The sequence below is a fragment of the Nanorana parkeri genome, unplaced genomic scaffold, assembly GCF_000935625.1.
Source record: "Nanorana parkeri isolate BGI_ZX_2015 unplaced genomic scaffold, ASM93562v1 scaffold94, whole genome shotgun sequence".
NCBI classification, from domain to species: Eukaryota; Metazoa; Chordata; class Amphibia; order Anura; family Dicroglossidae; genus Nanorana; species Nanorana parkeri.
The window spans coordinates 1,214,966-1,236,068 of record NW_017306362.1 but is presented as its reverse complement, the minus strand read 5'-3'; the positions used below and the strand labels follow the sequence as shown (position 1 = coordinate 1,236,068).

General features: G+C 43.5%; 1 protein-coding gene across 1 annotated transcript in view; it reads right to left on the bottom strand.

Annotated features, from left to right (window-relative positions):
- Positions 1–10,532, bottom strand: part of LRRC38 (leucine rich repeat containing 38) — a 24,668-nt gene extending 14,136 nt beyond the window's left edge. Inside the window, exon 1 of the mRNA XM_018552652.1 lies at positions 9,831–10,532. Within this exon, the coding sequence (XP_018408154.1) occupies positions 9,831–10,458 (628 nt within the window). The 5' untranslated portion in view covers positions 10,459–10,532. The remainder of the gene's footprint in view (positions 1–9,830) is intronic.
- Positions 10,533–21,103: the final 10,571 nt, after the last annotated feature.

Below are 21,103 nucleotides of genomic sequence, written 5' to 3'. Positions count from 1 at the left end.
ATTACTGACTCCGGCGGGGCCGGCAATTACTGTCTTTGAAGTGACCCTATTTCTTCCTCTAGTATGTGCAAACCAACGGTATTTCCTCTAAAACCTTTTGACCATCAAGTATCTCAGAATCATCATTCCAAATGACTGCCTACTAATTCTATCTCTATCCTTTTTGCCTCCATGTGCTTCAATTAGTCTAATGTTCACCAGCAGATTTAATTTAATTTTGTGATTGAATTATATGAGAAAATAGAACGTTATATGATGATTCTGCATTTAATATTCATTTCCTGTATCTCTCTTCCTGTAACAAGCAAATTAAGGTGTTTAAGGTCAGGGCTTGTGTTCCAGCTGTTACCTTATCATTATATTTTCACTGGTGTCGGTGGTGGGATTTACTAGAATGGCAAAGCCAAAGACCTCGGGCCGGTTCTACAAAGGGATGATCTCAGATTGATGTCTGCAGCACCACTTAGAATTGGAGAAGGGTGTTGAAGCTTGGCCATTGAGACAGAATAACATCAATAACTAAAAATAAATTATAAAAGATTATAAATATTTATAATTTATTTTTAGTTATTGATGTTATATATGAATTTATATGTGGTATAACAATTTTGGTTACACTGGTTCACATTTATTGATTGTTGATTGATCTATGGTATGTCACTGATCACAGTTTATTGTTAAACTAAACACATCCGTTTAGTTAGCTCATTCTTCAGTTGGCGCGGTATAGTTGGAAATTCAATCTTTTTATTGACTGATCTAGTGTAGCATCTTACAGCAACGTTTGGAACCTGTTTGGTCCCTTCTTCAGACAAAGGGAAAACGCTGTGTCAGTGTCTCCCGAATGTAATGCTGTTGTCACCCTGTCACGTGGGCAACATGGAGGCTACGTGTAGACATTTTCAATGCACATTACACATCACAGGCACAGTCCCGTTTTGTCGCCATCAGACTTGTAGAGAAGACTTGCAGCACTCCAAGTGTAATATAACTCTGTCCATTATTGATGCAAGTCCAATATATCACAAAACAAACATTTTGGGGCCACAGAGGGTACCTTCATAAGGCAAACAATGTGACTCTAGTGTGACTTTGAAACTTCAATAAGGATGTCACCAGCACACCAGCACGAGAGCTTTCAAATCAGTGCAAATCCATTTTATTGATAGATGCCTCCCAAATGTCAAGCGCTTTTGGGGCCCACGCAAGGTCCCCTTCATCAGGCTCAGAGATATGTGACTTTGTCACATTGTTTGCCTGATCAATAAGACTCTGGTGTCACCTTGGTCACATTGTTTGGCTGATGAATAAGACTCTGGTGTCACCTTGGTCACATTGTTTGGCTGATGAATAAGACTCTGGTGTCACCTTGGTCACATTGTTTGCCTGATGAATAAGACTCTGGTGTCACCTTGGTCACATTGTTTGCCTGATGAATAAGACTCTGGGGTGACTTTGGTCACCTTGGTTGCCTGAAGAAGGCACCCTCCGTGGCCCCGAAATGTTGTTTGCTTTGTGATAAGTTGGACTTATGTTGGTCAATAAAGGATGGAGTTATGTCGCAGTCAGTGTGTCTGAGATTCTTCTCTATATCGCTTGTGATTGCGTCACCATCCACTTGTCACTGAATCTTGGGACCTACCGGTCAGGAGTACATAGGACACGTGCAATAGAAGGACTTGTAGTTCTCGATGGAAAACAAGTGCAGTGACATCATCACACTTGTATTTAGGGTTGCCACTTGTCCAGGATTCACCCGGACAGTTCGGGTTTTGAATGCTGTGTCCGGGTTTCATGGCAGCAGAAATCCGGACACAAGATGTCAGGCAGACAGGGGCAACCAAAATTAAGATAGGGGCTACTGGCCCCCCACTGAAAATAGTCTCAACTGTGATATTTATATATTAATGGGTGATGCTATTTAGATATGAATACGCGACAACTCTCACCCAAAAATATGTCAGCGTGTCGCTAAAGTGTTCGGGTTTCGCTTGAAGAAAAGGTGGCAACCAGGACCGGATTTCCCACAAGGCCAACCAAGGCCCAGCCTTGGGCAGCAGGGAGTAGAGGGGCAGCAGCGGTGTGGAATTCCTATCTTCCGATGCCCGGGGCATGCAGTTCCGGCCGTCAGGCTGGTAGTTGTTTTGTACATTTGTCAAGCAGAGCTAAATGTACAGTGGGGAAGCCGCCGCTTGTTTTGTACAAGTGATCTCGGCGATGTCACCGAGATTACCTGTATGCAGCCTGCAGGTCTGCCATTCTCCATGGGGGGTTGGCGGTTAGGGGGGCGCATTGAGGAACTTGGCCTTGGGGCAGCAGAGAGAGTAAATCCGGCCCTGGTGGCAACCCTACTTGTAGTCCATTCATTCTTCCTCCAGTCCCTGTTAACGAATGTCTATATTGAGGTATGGACAGGTACTGAAGGGGGAATCTGCAGGAGCCATCCACTGATCGCGGTTGCAATGCTTTTCTGACTTCTATGCAAATAAATAAACGCACATTTTTTCCTTTTATGAAGAAATCTGCATTTTTTTTTCTTTCTCAAAGGAGGAATTTCTTCATGTTAAGAATAAATCTTGCAAGGCTATCCACCACAATAATAATAACATACTGGAACAACGAAGATAAAGTTAAAACTGCGACTACTACTAACAGTAAATTTTCCTTCTGCGTATCTGCCAAGCCGACAAATCTTTGTGATTTTTCCACACTGCCTAGCAGCGAAAGAATACGATTCCCTGTTTAATTTTTAATTTAAAGAAATGAAAATGCAATTTAATGTTTAATAACTTAAAATTTGTTGCCCGGGTTTGGCCGCCGCTTGTTCTTTATTAGAATGCGTGTAATAACAATGTATCAAAAGATTTAGCAACATCAAAATTTGTCAGAGATCCCGAACAGTTGCCACGGCAACCGCGGCTCAGCCTAACTTTGCATTCAGCCGAGCTCTCTCCGGGCTTGTGAGTCTGCACGACCTGAATATGAAGCACACAGCTACACACAAGCTATAAACCCAAGGCGATCCGGGGGAATGTTGTGCAGCGTTAAAGAGTAAATATCGGTTTAATTTTGTTGTGATTGCCGCTAAAGGAACAATGACGGTGTAAGTGGAAATAAACAACGTGTTTAGAGGCGGAACAATGAAAAGTGCGATTCCACCCTTAGTCCCTGACAAATAGCTTAAGACAAGGAATCCCCAAGGGGGTCACCAGGCAGGGTGTCACCCGGTACGCACGTCATTACGTATGCACATGACGTCATTACGCACATAGGTAATGACGTCACGTGCACTTCACTGCCAGTGGGCCATCTTGGTGATGGACGCCGACACAAACAAAGGAGGGGACTTCATCTGGAGGGATAAGGTATGCCGCCGGGTCCCCTCCTCTTACGTGTAGCTGTCAGGCTCTCTGTCCATGACCGAGTGCCTGACTTTTCAGAGGGGGTGACACCAAAATGACTGTCAGTAATTTTGTCACCCCCTCTGATGGTGTCACCAGGTGTGGGCCGCATCCCCCACAGCCCCCTTGTGATGGCACTGGGAATCCCATTCATTTCTATGGCCCCTGTTCCCACTTGAGTGTTTTGTTGCAAGCAGAAAAAATGCCTGTCGCTGGAAAAAGTATATGAGCTACTTTTTAGCAAATGGCAGCACTTTTTGGTCCCATAAACTTCAATGGGAAACTTCGTGCGACAAAACCCTCACGAGTATACAGGGGCCATAGAACTGAATGGGGTTCCTTGTCTTGAGCGTTTTGTCGTGCAAAAGGACAATAGACCTAGGTGAATGGAGCCTAAACGTGACCCTGTCCTCCATCTGAGATTCCCCACAGGCTGTCCCTATAAAGCAAAAACATATGCTTGCCACTCCTGCCGCCCGTGCCACCAAACGCTGATCCACTGAAGAAGGTCAGGAGTGTTGATCTCCTGTGTCCCGGGCAGTGCTGATGGGTTCCTCCTGCTGACCTCAATGTCTTGTGGCCAGCTTATAGGAAAGCAGAAATTGGAGAATACATGACATGTATGTTTGCAGCCCCAGTAAGGGTCACCATACACGTTACAGATCTTTATACAATCAACTTTAAATTGACCAAAATATGAGGGCCTACCTAATCTAGCCAATCAATTTGTATGCAGTCAGACAGGCCCAAGCACTTAGTTGTTGGTAGATCTAAAGGAGATTGTTCAATCACATTGTAACATGAGTGGTAAGCTTAAAGTGGAACTGCATCCTTCTATCCTTTACAGCCAAGGAAGGTGCCATCTTAGCCTATATTTGAAATGCAGTTGCCATGGTGCTGCCCATGTGAGCAGCTATACCACCAACCATTTGTTGGCTTGAAAGTTCAGTTGAGAGCTGAAATGAGCACACTGGCAACCTTGGCAGTTGGCAAGCCTTAAAAGTACCTGTTTTGGAAGATATCGAATTGGTGGGTAAAGTTCCTTGTCAGCTGTATTAGTTGCTGTACTTTTATGCCATTCAGCAAATTGTTTTCTGAAGACCAGCTCTGAGCAAACCAATTTTTAAAATGTTAACAGACCCAAAGCAGGGCTGTAAACTGCAGGCCTTCTTTTTTGCCCCAAAATGTCCTCAGTCTTCCAATTTCAATGACTCCCACAAGACCTAGGTGATACTGTGAGTGCAGGACGTCATGGGTCTACCCCTTCAGGGGGCATCAGTATGGTGCTCTTCATTTACAGCATAATGATGCACAGAGTGGTGTTGGCATCTCCAAGATCCAGGATCACCCACAGTGATTGGCCTAAGGACTATGAAAAAAGGTAGGTATATTAGAAACAATAAAACAAATTGTACAGCTTGGGCTGGGGGAGCACTGTGGGTGGAGAGTTGGGAGTTGGGCTTTAAAGAGTCAAAACCCATCCTATAATCTTTGTAAAGTGACTTTTACACACAAAATATTACCAGAATCGAATGTTCTTGAAGGTGTATTTGATGGGGTAAGGATGCAGTGTATTTATAAATCCAGCTTTCTGCTTGAAACACAAAGGTGTGAATAGATACACAAAGTTTGAATGCTTCCTCAGGATTAATGCTTGTCATACACATAAGGATAAAATACTGATTGATCAAACAATGGATCGTTTCAAACAATTGTTCACTCTAAAGCAATTGTTTGACCCAGCAAAGAAAAGATTGATTTGGTTAATCAGCTACAATTAGAAAATGTGATACTTGCTGCTAATTGGAGCTTGGGCTCAGCAGGGGATCGGATCGGATCGGGGTGTCGCATCTCTGCAGAATGGCCACTGCTTCCCTACAGAGAGCATCATGCTGGCAGGGGACAGGCTTTTCTACTTTAAATGTGGGCCTCCAATATCCGGCACGGTGGTGTAGTGGTTAGCACTTCTGCCTTGCAGCACTGAGGGTCCCTGGTTTAAATCCTGGTCAGGATGCCATCTGCAAGGAGTTTGTAAGTGCTTGTGAGAGCTTTCTCCCACATTCCAAAGACATACTGGAAGGTTAATTGGCTCCTGTCTAAATTGGCCCTCTATGTATGCATGTGAGATAGGGACCTTAGATTGTAAGCACCTTGAGGGCAGGGACTGATGAGAATGTGCAGCTGTGTAAATTGCTGGTGCTATATAAATGCCTGTAATAAATAATCTGAGATAGGGGTCTGCTATGGGATTTTAAGGGGACACTGCAGAAAAGAAAAATAGGGTTCCAATGCAAAATAAAGGGGTTCCCCCTTTCATATAAGAGCCTCTTTTATATCAGGTGCCCCCGTCACATTAGGAACCACCTCCTTTCACATCAGAGACATCCCCTCTCACACTAGGAGCCTACTTTTCACCATGGTCCACTATGGAAAGGTATGATGCTGTGTGAACATTTTAGGCACTCCTGAGGAAGTCACAAGGCACCCCATGGTGTCACGGCACCCTGGTTGAGAAAGGCTGATTTGAATACCTTTAAAAGTTAATTTTGCAAACCGGGTTCCCTTTGAATAATTCTGGGAAGGTATGAAGAGGTAAGGGGAATAACTAATCGACAATAGCATTGTATTAATTGAACTGCCTGCAGCATCTGTACACGTCTATCCATCAGCAGTGCTGTGACGTGTATGGTGTCCATAGGGAAACAGTGAATTTATAGCACTTGCTTCTCTTTCTTCTACAAGCCGCTGTCCCCTCCATCCCGCAGCCCTCATACAGATAATGAGATAATATGAAAGGCCTCTCAGCTTACAAGGCGAGCCATTATTTAAAGGGGTAATAGGACGTCAAGGGTTTATTGATTTTACATCACGCAGTCCTTGAATTTGCTGATATGTACATCGGCGCCTTATAAACAGATGGTCGCAACTGTCCTGCACGCAGACAAAAATGATTATCAGCCAATTAGTGCCGACTGCTTCATGTAGCAAAAATATAACGTATTTGCACTTGAAATCGTCATACAAGAAGGTCGGGCAACCTGCGTCTCTCCAGCTGTTCTCCAACAGCAGCTCCCAGCATGCACTGCAGCACAGTTGTAAAACATTTACAAGAAAAAAAGCCGCCGGATTCTCCTGTGGTGTACCTATAATGTAAAAGGGGAATTTTCTTACTAGTGGCAATGGCTGACAATTGTCCCTGATTGGTATGGCTAGTCATGGGTTTAGGTGACTTAATTGGTGGACCTGTTCCTGGAAATGTGTCCACTGATCAGTTTGGTAATAAAGTGTACCTGTAGTGAATGTAAAGATGGTAAAGGGACAGCCTGCGAGACATTGACAATACATTTAAACCTGATAATTTGGTTTATATAGTGGTAAAAATGTAAACTGGTGGGTTTGGACCAAAAATGACACCTTTATTACTGCGTTATCATATGAGGGCCTTATACAGCAGCAAAAGGGACACTTTTAAAGAGAACCGGTCACACCTACATATTGAATAACTATACTATATAGTCAAAGGTTTGTGGGAACCTGACCATCACACCTACTTTAATGGCCAAATGTATGTGGACACCCCTTTAAATGATTCAGTGAATTTGTTACCACTGTAGGGTACGGTATATGATACAACATACAAGGACATTTTAGACAATTGTGCTCTTCCAACCTTGTAGTAATAGTTTGGGGAAGGCCCTTCTCTGCTCCAGCACGACTGTGCCTGAGTGTACAAAGCCAGCTCCATACAGACATGGTTTGATGAGTCTGGTGTGGAGGAACTTGAGTGGCCCTTCACAAAGCCCTGACCTCAACCCTACTGGACACCTTTGGGATGAACTGGAATGATAAATTCGACCATGTCTTTTTAATTTTGTTGTGGAAGAACTCAAATGGCCTTCAAAGAGCCCTGATCTCTACCCAAATGAATACCTTTGCGATGAATTACAATGCCGATTGTGAGTCAGGTCTTTTGACCCAACATCAATACCTGAACTCACAAATGCTCTTCGGGTTGAATGGGCCCAAATGCCCACAATCCAAAATCCACAAATGGCGGGCACTGCACAGATTTGCTTTAAGTCCTCAAGTTTTAAAGATCTTAAATAGATAAATGGCATTTAGTTTGCTAAAGCGCTGTGTATAATAATTGCTTTTTTTTTTTTAAATGCTTGTTTTCACTTTTTTTTCTTATCCTTTGTTACATCTTGGTGCTGCTGATCTCCTGCAGCCTCTCTGCAGGTCTCAAACCCCATAGTGGTACCCTGTGACCTCCAGGGGGAACTTAGTACCACACAGTCTCTGCTTTCAAAGCCCATGAGGCTCTGGACTCCTTGGGATCACAGTGCTAGGAAAGTAGCACCACCCCTATCAGACCAAGTACAGTACTCTGCAGCCAGTCATTTATAACAAAAGGTCAGAAAATCAGCACCTTTCCACACCCTGCATGCTACACATGATATGCAAAACCGCGAGAAGAGGTTTTGTCAAGAGGTGAAGATTGATCATCCAATGGTGACAGATATTCTGATGACAACTGTTTGAAACTGGAATTCCACTCACTTTGAGATTTTCTTTCAATTCCTGTTGTATCCCCAGAAAAGGAAGTAAAGGGAAATCTCCGTGGCAGGACAAAGACATCAAAAATAACTTTTATTTTTACTGTTTTATTATTACTGTTATTTTTTTTTAAGTTTTGGTTAAAATTTTATATTTACAACAGACTTAAAACTGCATGGAATATTGTGTTTCTTTCAGGCAGTGCAAACAAACAAAACAAATGATGGAATCTGAATATTCTGAAGTTCCCCTTGAAGGATCCAAGAGCCTGTACAGAAATGTGGGCAATATGTGATGGTATTAAAGGTATTAAAATTAGGGATGCACCGATACCAAGTACCGTACTCGGTACAAGTACGGATACTTTTTCAGCTCCAGGACTAGACTAGAGAAAAATGCAAAAGTTAGGAGGCAGCTGTCATTTGTAAGGAGCATACGGAGCTCCTGGGATTTCTACATCTCTGTTTTAATGTATGATTTTGTTTTTATAAACATATATAAAGGGATGCACCAATACCAGTTTTTCCAAGTACAATTACTGATACATTTTTGTTTGTTGTCATGCAACGGTTTTTCTAAAACAATACAGACTAATGATTTCAGGACAGTGGTGGAGCGCTGAAAAATGCCAAGTATCGGCACTAGTATCTGAACTGGTATTGGTGCATCCCTAATTCAAATATAACACAAATGTTACATTCAAAGACAGGAACCCTTTGCAAAAGTTCTAAGGAATCAAGGAACCTAAAATATAAGCAACAAGATAATGCAGCTTACAGTTTAAATAAATGTTCTAATTTTATTGGAGATAAAGGTCCCGATACCAGGGAAACCTATTCTGCAAAGTGCCGCCAAAGTCTCCTGCAGTAAGCCTTTGATCAGCCTGGAATGGCTGCTTACAAAAGAGACCTGGCTACATTCAAGTACATAGCAAAACAAATACAGATGCATGCGTGTAAAGGTTATAGGGGTAGTGGCCCTTTCATTTTGTCCTCGACCACAAACACGAATAAAACAGCAGTTCAATGCCAAATAAATGTATTTAGCTGCCGTTACATTTCTAAAAGGGCCACTCTTTTTTTCCAAAGGTGAACCCGTGTCTCTTTGTCCTCCCTGTAGTTAATAAACGGGTCCCGACCTTCCACTAGCCTACAAAAGCCCCCAAAAACTCCCTATCCAGCTTGCCCCCCAATCAGTTCTAAGAGATTATCAAAAGATTTCATTTTTGGAAAGAACAAGGAATAGTAAATAGTAAAACCTCTGTCAGTGCCATCTTTATCCCACTGGGGATATTTCGCTTTACTTCTTGTCCTGTAGACTCAACAGGAAGTGAGAGAAAATCTCTCCAAAGTGAGGAGAAATCTTCTTTTAGAAAGCTGTTACAGGAACAAGTGTCCCCATTGAAAGATTCCCCCTCCATTTCTAATGATAATGATCACCAGGACAAATAGAGACACTGAATCTACCTGGTAGGGACACGTGCAGTAAAAAAAAAAATCATTCAGGGGTTTTAACTCCTCATCATGCTATCCAAAACTAAAAAAAAAAGGTTTTGGCTTTGGATACACTTTGACTAGAGTAAACTGGAATACTTGGTTGCCATGAGTTACTGCATCTTGCACCTTGTGCTTGCTCTTTGTAGAACCTTATTAAATAAGCACACCACGGTATCTCAACATGCATGCCACTTCCAGTTTCCATCTGCAAAGCAATGAAAGCCTGGAAGCGATGGCACGCTGTTCCAGAGAATCTGGGAGGTACGTAGGTTGTTGGGTCTACTCCAAGCACGGAAGGGTCCCTGGCAAGGGTCCACACGTGGAGCACTCCACTACTGTCAAAGGCTGTACTACATCAGGTGACGGCGTGACCCACCTTTTTGCAGCTTATTGGAGTTTTCATCAATCCAAAAAAAGAGGTTGGCAAACTCGCAGTCACATAGCCAAGGGTTCCCCTCCAGGCGCACCGTCCGGAGGGATGGAAGCGATTCCAGCACGGCCACGCTGATACTTTGAAAATTATTGTCATTGAGTTCCAGCACTTGGAGAGCGTCCAAGTTCTCAAAGGCATCTTCGTGCACCTCCGAGAGATTATTGTTCCCCAGGCTCAACTTGATGAGCCTGTCGGCCGATTTGAAAATCCCGGCTTCCAGCTGCGTCAGGTTGTTGTAACTTAAATCCAGGAACACCAGCCGTGTGGATGTACTGAAGGTGCCCTCTTCCAGCGAGGTCAACGAGTTGTTCCGCAGATCCAGGTAGACCAGGTCGGCGTAGAACAAGAACAGGTCCGCTGGGATGGACTGGATGTGGTTGTTGGCGGCCAGAAGTTTCCGTATGTCCAGGGGAAATAGATTGGGAAGGCTGGGAAGTCCTTGATCCCTGCAGTCTATGGTGTGATAGTCCAAGCATATGCAAACAGAAGGGCAAAGAAGACTTAGAGGTAACATGATCAAGAGGCAAACGCAGAAGAGAGGTGAGATATAGCAGAGGAAGCATGGCAGCATTGTAAAGGATTTAAAGCAGTGGAAGGGTACTACGAGAGAGACATTGTGCTCAGCTGCAATGCCCGGTACTTGTGTGTGTGAATGTATCCTAGAGATCACATAACATCACAGATCAGATAGCAGCAGACTTGGGGGAGGGGGAACCAAACAGGGAATGTTCTTTGCTTGGAATAAAATAGCTCCAGTATTGTCAGTAGGGTTCCGCTGCTTACCAAGTCTGCCTTCTCCTGGCACGTTTCTGCTTCTGGATGTAAAAGGAAGGTGGAGAAAAATCAATTAAATTAACAATGCATCCTTCTCCAGCCTACAGGAGGCAGGACCCGGTCCATCCTAGGCACCTGTGGATAATGAGCAGCTGCAAGTACATCACAGCCGGTGAAATGGAACAGCATTGTTTTCATACAACATGAGATTTTGTATATAATAATTACCTTAAAATGTACAATAATAATAAATAATGTATAATAATAAATGTGTAATAATAAAAATAATAATAATAATAAAAAACATATTCAGTACATATCTACACTACATCCACGTCTCCCTGTGTTTTGTCTCTTAAAAAAGAAAAATGTAGAAAAATTAATAAAATAAAATACCTGTTGATGCTGCTAGAAATCCAGTGAGCTTGTAAATCCATGTGCCTTCCTCTGCCTGTTTTGCACTGACATTTCAAGCACTGCCTGGTTCTCCTCTGTGGACTATAGAACACGTTCTTATTATATTATGGAGATGAGGAGATGATGAGGTGTTTTGTAGTGCAACATGGGAGCAAGCAGTGCAGGGTGACCACACTGCTAAACAGATACAGTACCTAGTTGCCACTCTATGATAAGTAGTGTGTTACAAGCAGGATCACCTGGTGAACAATAAGGGAATATGACTGAACAGAAAGAAAGCTAATACAGCCACCACATCTAGGGACTGGTAAGCTGCAATAAATTACACTTTTGTTCTGGGGTTTCTACATACTAAGTTATGTCCACTTTAAAAACATTTATTGCATATCTTATCTATCTAATTATTTCTATATTATGGTCAGGGATAAAAAAAAATAAAACATATTTTATATATGTAAGAAATATACAAATGTATTTGATTTAGATACAATTTATTTATATAAATAAAATGCATTTTATTTATATAAAAAATATATATGATATTATTTTTTCATAATCAGGTTAAAATAAACATTTACATAGTAATATTTTGTATTTTTATATCCAGCCAACAGGTAGAGCCCTTGCCTCCTTTTCACATGCTTACCTGTTTATTCCTATCCACTTTGATGGTAGAAGTCTGTTATTTACAAAGCTCAATAGCTCAAACTGTAACTTACAGGCAATTTACAGTAAATGGGTCCAAATAGGGATGTTCAGATACCAGTTCAGATATCAGTGCCGATACTTGGCATTTTCACGAGAACTACCAGCGGTTGTACCGATTGCTGGGACCTGGCTCTGGCACTCCACCACTGTCCTGAAATCATTAGTCTGTATTGTTTTAGAAAAACTGTCACATGACCATAAACAAAAATGTATCAGTACTTGTATCTGTGAAGACTTGGACAAGTATCAGTACTTGAAAAATGGTATCAGTGCATCCCTTATATATATTTATTTAAAAAAATCATACATTAAAACAGGGATGTACAAATCCCAGGAGCTCCGTGTGCTCCTTACAAATGACAGCTGCCTCCTAACTTTTGAATTTTTCTCTAGTCTAGTCTTGGAGCTGGAAAAGTATAGGTACTTGTACTTGTACACAGCACGGTACTTGGTATCTGAACATCCCTAGGTCCAAGCCCAACTCCTCCCCTCCCTCTGAACAGCAACATTCATTAAATTCAATTAGAGACAGAGTGACTGAAAGAAAACAGTTCCTGCTGTGCTCTTTCTATAGGGAACCAATGATGATTTGTGGCAACAGTGTCATGACGGGATTTGTATTAAATGCCTATTTGTAAAACAAATATTTGAAATCAAATAGTAAAAATATTATTATAAAAGTTTAAAAGGTATACACTTTATAAAAATAATACAAGTGCCCCAAAACCATTATAGTTAGCCTTCAGAACATTCAGTGGGTATTGTGGGAAGGGGGATAGTAATTGCTAAGTGCCCAGCTGTCTCTGTGTTTAACACTTTCTGAGCATGTATACAGAAAAAAGCTTTTCGGGGTAAGGCCCCTTCTTCAAGGCTAATGGCTTGGGAATGTGGGTTAGTCCATGGTGGATTTCTGGAGCCTGGTGTCATTCCTCGATTAAGGCTAAGCTTGTACTCCATCAATCCTAGGCCATATGGACATGTTGTGGAAATTTTATTAGGATGTGTTTTTAGTAAATTGTAATATTGTCATCATGTCTATGTGTCCGTATTTCGGCGTCACGCTCGATTGTAGCGTGAACCCGAATTAAATCAGCGCTGAGGGTAAACCATTGGAGTAGATATCTTCCTGTGGATGTGCGAATAATGGCGGAGCAGTGTTTTCTTAGCAAATGTGTGGACGCCAGCAAGGGCCCCTGCGTGGTGCACAGATTTATTGGCTTGGCGTGTATGCACTTGCTTTGATGACATAGTATTATTTAAGATACATATCTGCCTTTTTGAAAGGAACGTGCGTTCGTATTTCTGATGCGTCTGATCAGCACGCTGGAAATAGTATGGCATTGTCCCTGCAGATAAGCTCACATCCATGAGAATCATAGTAACTTTATTGGGCATTGGTCACTGAGCAATGCTGGATAAAGTTAGCTCCAGTGTTAATGGGAGATTGTGTTTGTGGGTCTGGAAAGATGGTGGCTAGGAAAACATGCGGCTGTGCACACGGGTTTAATTCTGTGCACACGGGTTTATGGGCTATGCACACCGCTTCTACTATGATACAGACATGCACTCCCTTTTCTATTGTATACATGTGTTTTGTTGGCTGGCTATGATATGTTGGTGTATTGAGGAAGTGATGTTGGTTGTTGACATCACTTCCTGTTTGACATCACTTCCTGTTTGACATCACTTCAATAAATGGAGCTGTGGTGGAGGGGACAGGCACTTGGAACAGAACTCCACCATGAAAGCATCACCTTTTCTTGACTCTGCATGAGTGTTGCCTTTCCTTGCACAAGAGAGCTTAATGCAACACTGCTTTTAAGCACGGCGAAATTCTTTGTGTTTGGCGCACTTTTAGTGCGGCATGGATTTGTGCGTTTTGCCCAAGCGAATTCCCACGACAGATAGCAGCGGCTCTGTTTTGCAGAGGAAGAGGTCAGGAGAGCCCATAATTCACACTGAGTCATGTGACTTCCTTAAACTATGTGTCCTGCCAAAAGCTGCTTAAATAAATGTTAGTAAGGAGTACAACGGTACAATTAAAAGGACTGATGGAGCGAATGTGCATTTAAATGTAACTATTACTATCCATGTAGTATCAATGTTTAAATTTATATGCTCATTCCCTCCAGTGGTCTCTTGGATTGTAAAATTGTACATGCTAGATATATTGATACAATTACAATTATTTATATAGCGCCAACATATTCCTCAGCGCTGTACAATCATTTAGACAAGACAAGTAAGACACACTGACAACCATCAGTGATATACAGAAACAGTAGGTGAGGAGGACCCTGCCCGGATGAGCTTACAGGCTAAGGGTCCATTCACATATAGAGTTGGCGTTTCCTGCACGGAAGACCGTGCGGAAGGAAAACGCAAACATTTTGAATAAGCACGGATGCCGCTCATTTGCGGCTATAAAATAGCCGCAAACATGTGGAATCCGCCAGATTATTACACTTGTACTGTTTTGGGGGCCCAGCAATAGTCTGAACTATACACATAAAAGTGCATTGTTTTCTCTGTTTATATCGGCTCCGTGCGTATACGTACAGCCGAATACACGCGGACAGCTGCTCCAGTGTGAATGGAGCCTGAGAGGAAACAAAGTTGCACTTCAAGAAACTGCTGGAAGGAATGCTCATATAAATGTAACTTTTACTATCCCCGTAGTATTAATGGTTACAGTTATATGCTCTTTCCTTGCAGCGGTCTCTTGGATTGTAACATTGTACTTGTTATTTAGGAGATACAATGCTACAATTCAAGAGACCGCTGGAAGGAATGCTCAAATAAATGTAACTATTAATACCCCCGTAGTATCAATGGTTACATTTATATGCTTATTCCCTCTTGGATTGTAACATTGTATCTCCTTTCTAACAGGTATTTATATCCTATGCTCCTCAGCTCCATCTACTGACCATAATGCTGTATTTTCCCCATTCCTCTGTCCTTTATACCTATTGAAGAACATTTGACCAGAAGAAAAATTACACTTAGGCTCATTAACGCAAGAAAAGGCCGGCCCTACAGCTCAGTGCTGGGTGCAGGGCCGTATCGTGCAGCTCTCGGGAAGGACAGGTGCTGCGTGTGATTTCTTCTGTTTGCTTGATGAAGGAACCGCTGGGTTCCGAAACGTTGCACTAAGATGTCATACCACTTCAGCCAATAAATGAATTGACTGGACATCGAATTGGAGTGCGAGTGGCTTTCTCTTTGGCTGTTCGTTGTCTGCAGAGGCATCTGCTGCTACTCTGGCACCCGCCCTTGTACATTGGGGGTTTTCTCCGGTTAGGTGTGAGATGGGACTAATCAACTGCATGTGATTTGTACGCAGCCCCTGTCCTTCTCTATGGGAGTGCGCAGCCGTACGCCCCCCTACGCTCACCCCAAGTGCAGGACCGTACGGGTGCGGGTGTCCAGGGTTGGACACAGACAGGATCCCTCCTGTCAGCGTACAAGTACGGACAGCCGCACCCGCACCGACGAGCGAGGCGGGTGAATGTAGGGCGGCGTACGGCCGGCTACTCTCATAGAGAAGGACAGGGGCCGCGTACTAATCACATGCAGCACCTGTCCTTCCTGGGAGCTGCCCGATACGGCCGTGCATGCAGCACGGAGCTGTACGTGCCGGTCTTTTCTTGTGTGAATGAGGCCTAAGAACATTAGTTTTTGCCCCATTCTCACAACAGCTGGTTAATTTGCACTGAACGTATGTACCTGCAGTTTTGCTGAGTGAATAAGCTATGCATTTTTTTTTTTATAAATAGACCTTTCTAATAGCAGCTCAACCACAGGCACACTCTTAAAGCAGGCAGCTCACTGCCCTCCCTGTTGGTCCATCACTATATTGGACAACCTGATGGACCAATGGTGAGATTTAGGGGTTCTAACCACTACCTTCTATAGTCCATAGCTAAAACAAAATGTTTTGGCCATTGATAAACTTGTGCACCTGGGACTGCTTATAACAATGAAATTATATCTATGGATGTACCTTCCATTGCACTCAATCTTAACAAGGCTCGAGCCTGGAGCTCACACAACCCTTGGGGCTCTTACCGACATTAACAATTGAATTACACTCAATCATCTAGTGGCCTCCTATTGTGGACGGAGTTTAACTCTTTCATGGAAAGCCCCTTTAACAGAATACTTCCATTTTGCGAAACACAGCACAACAAATAGCTACCGCTAAATAGCAAAACAAAGGATTATACGCGCTATAGTGCTCTACCCTAAAATCATCAATAACACCCTATTGACAGCTGCAGAGATAGAGAGAAACTATAAAAACTTCTCCCACATTATATTAGCGCAGTGTCTTTTGTTTAATAGCTAAATACCCGGAAATAGCTTTCACGGTGCTGTCCCGGCATCTCCACTTAGTAAATAACTCTGTATACCAACAAGGGAAATTACATCCTTCTGGCAGATCATTAAAGCGGGCGATGAAATATGCTATAAAAAGCCGTCAGTCATTAACCTTGGTGATGTGTGATCCAGGCCTAGCCCTCGCTGCTGCAATTTGATTGATTGGCCTGTGGACATCGGAGATGCTGAAGGTAAGATAGTTTCCCAGCATGCAACAGTGAGATGAGTGAGACGGCCAGAACATTAACGGAGATGGGAATTGGTAAAGGGAAATGTCCTAATCTGTGTTTGGTTTATGAAGATTAATGAGGGGAATAACCCTGTTTGTACAGAAGCACGGCACAGGAAGCACTACTATTTCATGCAGTGACAGCTGAACAAAGAATTTGACCCAGATGATCAAATTATAAAGTATTGCAGGTTCCAAATGGGGGTGGTGTATAATACAGGTATAATACAGGCTCAAAGGTTCCATTGAAATAATTCTGCTGCGGGCAGACATGCCAGTGAATTGAAGTCTTTACGGATGACATTTAGCTTTTTTAAGCACTGTGTGGCAGTAACAATTGCCATTTTTTAGATATGATTTATACCAATTTTTTTAATCATTTTTTGTCTTTTGGTGCGGCTGACCTTCTGCAGCCTCTTTCTGCCACATCCTGTCTGCATGCACTCACTCCAGCTCTGGCTGGACATCATGTATGCCTGCGCATTGTGTGTTAGCACGGCTGTATATAGTCTCCACCACGGATCTGTGTCAATCAGCTTTTGATGATTCTGTCTATACTCTACATGAGCACTTCTCAAGGTTTTTTTTCAGTTACGGCACCCTTTAGAAGTATGCAAAATGTCAAGGCCCCCCTGTCTAAAATTAAAAAGGAAAAATGACCAGACCCTCACCCAAGATAGGAGTCTGGTATGGATTTTTAAGGGGGGACCACATGCAAAAATGCAAGTTCCCCTTTCCATCAGTTGCCCCCTTCACATTAGGAGACTTCTTTCACCATGGTCTGCCTGCACTATGGAAATGATACTGATACTGTGTGATACATGGGGTGTCATAAGGCACCCCATGGTGCCATGGTACCCTGGTTGAGAAAGGCTGCTGTAGATCAGTGTTTCTCAACTGTTTTTCAGCCACCACATCCTTTAAAAGTACACAAAATCTTAAGGCCCCCCAGTCTAATCTGTAAAAAACGTAAATGAAAAAAATTGCCTAGGGGTCCTTCCAAAATCCACACCAGAACCTTATCCTAGTTAGGGGTCTGGTATGAATTTTAAGGGAACAGAATCAGACTGTCACCTTTCACATAAGAATAGAAAAATGTCACCAGCACACCATAAGTTGAAAAAGCAAAATATTTTATTGCCAATAGCTGTATCTCATTGGCAAGCACTTTCGGGGCCTTTGCAGGGTCCCCTTCATCAGGCTTAGAGACCCTGCTAGTCCCCAAAAGCGCTTGCCAATGAGATACAGCTATTGGCAATAAAATATTTTGCTTTTTCAACTTATGGTGTGCTGGTGACATTTTTCTATTGTGCATGTGTGGCGGTGCCATCCGCAGTCATTTTCGAGCACCCATCTTCATCAAGTGGGAATCCCGGTAAGGAGTGCAGTATGGTTCCTGATTCTGACCTTTCCCATAAGAGCCCCCCTTTACATTAGAAGTCCTCTGCTTTCCTCCCTCTCACACTCGGAAGCCCTCTACAAATTGGAAGCCCACCTTCACATCAGAGTACCCCTCTTTCACATCAGAGGCATGACGCTGTGTGAAAATATGGAGGCACCGCTAAGGGAAGTCAGAATTCAAAGATACATTTCCTTGTAAAGAAACAACTAAAGAACATTAGTTTTGGCATATATCCACACGGAAGAAACATTCACAGATATCCACAGGGTCCGGGCCATTCAACCTAGTTTATAACTCTTACTCTCTAGCCTATACTAAAATCTAAAATATGCGCTTTGGGTGGACTGACCTTATAAAATGTCCAATATGTAACTTCCATCCACAGCATACACCATCACTGTGGAATAACTTCCCTCCAAAAATCTAATTTTCTTGTCTGCCTTACGCCTGGAATTGAATTGTTCCAGTGGATCATTTAAAACATTTTGTCTTTTGTCCAGGCGGCTGCAGACACAAGACCGTTTACTGGTGGTGAGCTGTGTGACATTACCGCTTGTGACATTTCATTTGGCCTGTTAATAAAATGAGTGAAACGTCAAGTAAAATCAGATCAGCCTGCTAAGTGATCTCACACATGGCACAAAGGACTCCGCCAGTTACCTATTTATAGTGTGGAGAGGCTCGGACGTGCTAATCATACAAAGCCATTAAAATTTAGATGAAGGGCGCGAAGCAAAGAATTAATGCAGCGTTAAAGTTTTTAATTGCGAATTTCTTGACACCGCTCTTTATCTGACCATCAGTTCAATTAAGCAGAATGAAAACAATGTTTGCGTTATGCCATCGAGAGGTTTCAGTTATCAGCATCAATTACCAGGAAAACGACATTCAAAAGTAGCCAGCTGAACTCTGAATGAGCCCAAAGGCATCAGATAAAAGTTGGTGGAAACCAAGGACTTTGAGGTGTTTGCTCGACTGGCATCGATGTTTTTGGCACAGGAATGATTGTCCCAGATGATGTAAAATGGTGGTATCTACCTAGGGGTTGGACTGGATACATACAAAGCTAAATAATGGTAACACCCCCAACCACTTCAAACCCATTCCTTACAATGTGCAACCTACACCAATCAGCCATAACATTTGACCACCTCCCTAATGTTGAGTAGATCCCCTTTTGTCACCAAACCAGCCCTGACTCATCTAGGCATGGACTCCACTAGACCTCTCAAGGTATGAGGCACCAAGTTGTCAGTAGCAGATCCTTAAAGTTCTGGAAGTTGCAAGGTGGAGCCTCCATAGATTGGACTTGTCTTCCCAGCACATCCCACAGTTGCTCAGTTGGATTGAGATCTGAAGAATTCGGAGGCCAAGCCAACGTTTGGTAGGTCCTGACCACTGCAGACGGGAAACATCCCACAAGAGCTGCAGTTTTGGAGTTGCTCTGACCCAGTCGTCTAGACATCACAATTTGGCTAATATCAAAATCATTCAAATCCTTACACTTGCGCCATTTATCTGCTTCTAACACATCAATTTCAGGGACAAAATGTTCAGTTTCTGCCTAATATATTCCACCCACTTCCAGGTGTCATTGTAACCAGATAATCAATGTTATTCACTTCTCTTGTCAGTGGTCATACAGTTATGGCTGATCAGTTTATGGAAACACAAGATAAACCAGTGAGTGGTCCAATGAGAGCTTAGAATGGTCACCGCCCATAATGGCTATTACAAGAATTACAGTATTTTGCGTTCCATAAGACTCACTGGACCATAGAACGCAGGGAGGTCCGGTGCGCCTTATGGAGCACTCGACCGACCGTAGCTTCTGTCACAGCTTCTGTGACAGAAGCTGCAGTTAGTGACCGTTGAGACAGGTGGTGCTGTGATTACAGCGCCATGGTCTCAGTGATCCCACAGAGCAGACAAAGAACGTCCGTTCTTCGCCTGCTCTGTGGTGATCTCGATCACCGCCGCTGCTCGGTTTTAATACAAGTGATATAATCAGATCACTTGTATTAAACGAGCAGTGGCTCCTGCTGTACATTTAGCTCTGCTTTAGCAGGGCTAAATGTACAAAAAACTGCATGTCTCGGGTGTCGGGATTCGCTCCATAAGACGCAGGCACATTCCCCCCTCCTTTTGGGGGGAAAAAAGTGCGTCTTATGGAGCGAAAAATACGGTAAATCTTCTTTAAAGACTCTGTCGCCAGAACATTCATTGCAACAAAAATCTTTCCAAAAGATGATATGTCTATTTAATGTTGACATTTGTGCAGACACTTTTGTGTAGGCATCAAAAAGCCCTGAGACTGCAGTAGAGTGCCACCATCTTGGATGTTATGTCAACAGCCCCAGCAGACACTCTATAGCTGGGGTAGCCAAACTCCGGCCCTCCAGTTGTGCTGAAACTACAAATCCCATTAGGTATTGCAAGACTCTGACTGCCATGGACATGGCTTCCAGAAGGAAATTCATGATGTGCATGGAAGAGGCACGGGACATAGAGGGATGCTGGAACTCGGGGAGCAAAGAGATGTCTGAAACACAGGGTGCAGATAAGTCTTGAAGGGCACAGGGGTTCTGTTTCAGGCAGAGGTGTTGCTCGCTATGTTTCCTCACTCCCTCTCCTGGCTGTCTCTCCTCACTCTCGTTCCTGGCTGTCTCCTCTTGCTGTCTCTTGGTTGTCTCTCCGCTCTCTCTCCTGGCTGTCTCCCCTCGCTCTCTCTCCCCTGGCTGTCTCTCCTCTCTCTCTCCCCTGGCTGTCTTTCCTCGCTCTCTCTCCTGACTATCTCTTCCTGCTCTCTTTCCAGGCTGTCTATCCTTGCCCTCTCCCCTGGCTGTCTCTCCTTGCCCTCTCCCCTGGCTGTCTCTCCTCGCTCTCTCCTGGCTGTCTCTCCTCGCTCTCGCCTCTGGGTGTCTGTCCTCGCTCTCATCTCTGTCTGTCTCTCCTCACTCTCTCCTCTGACTGTTTCTCCTTGCTCTCTCCGCTGCCTGTTTCTCCTCACCCTCTTGTCTCTCTACCCTGGTTGTCTTTCCTCTGGCTGTTTCTCTTTACTTTCTCTCCTGGCTGTCTCCTCGCTCTCTCCTGGTTGTCTCCCCTCTCTCTCCCATGGCTGTCTCTCCTCTCTCTGCCCCAGCTATATCTTCTCACACTCCCCCCTGACTCGCTCTCTCTCCTGGATATCTCTCCTCTCTCGGCTGTCTCTCCTGGTTGTCTTTCTCCTCTCTCTCCTGGCTGTCTCTCATTGCTCTCTCTCTCCTGGTTGTCTTTCTCCTCTCTCTCTCCTGGCTGTCTCTC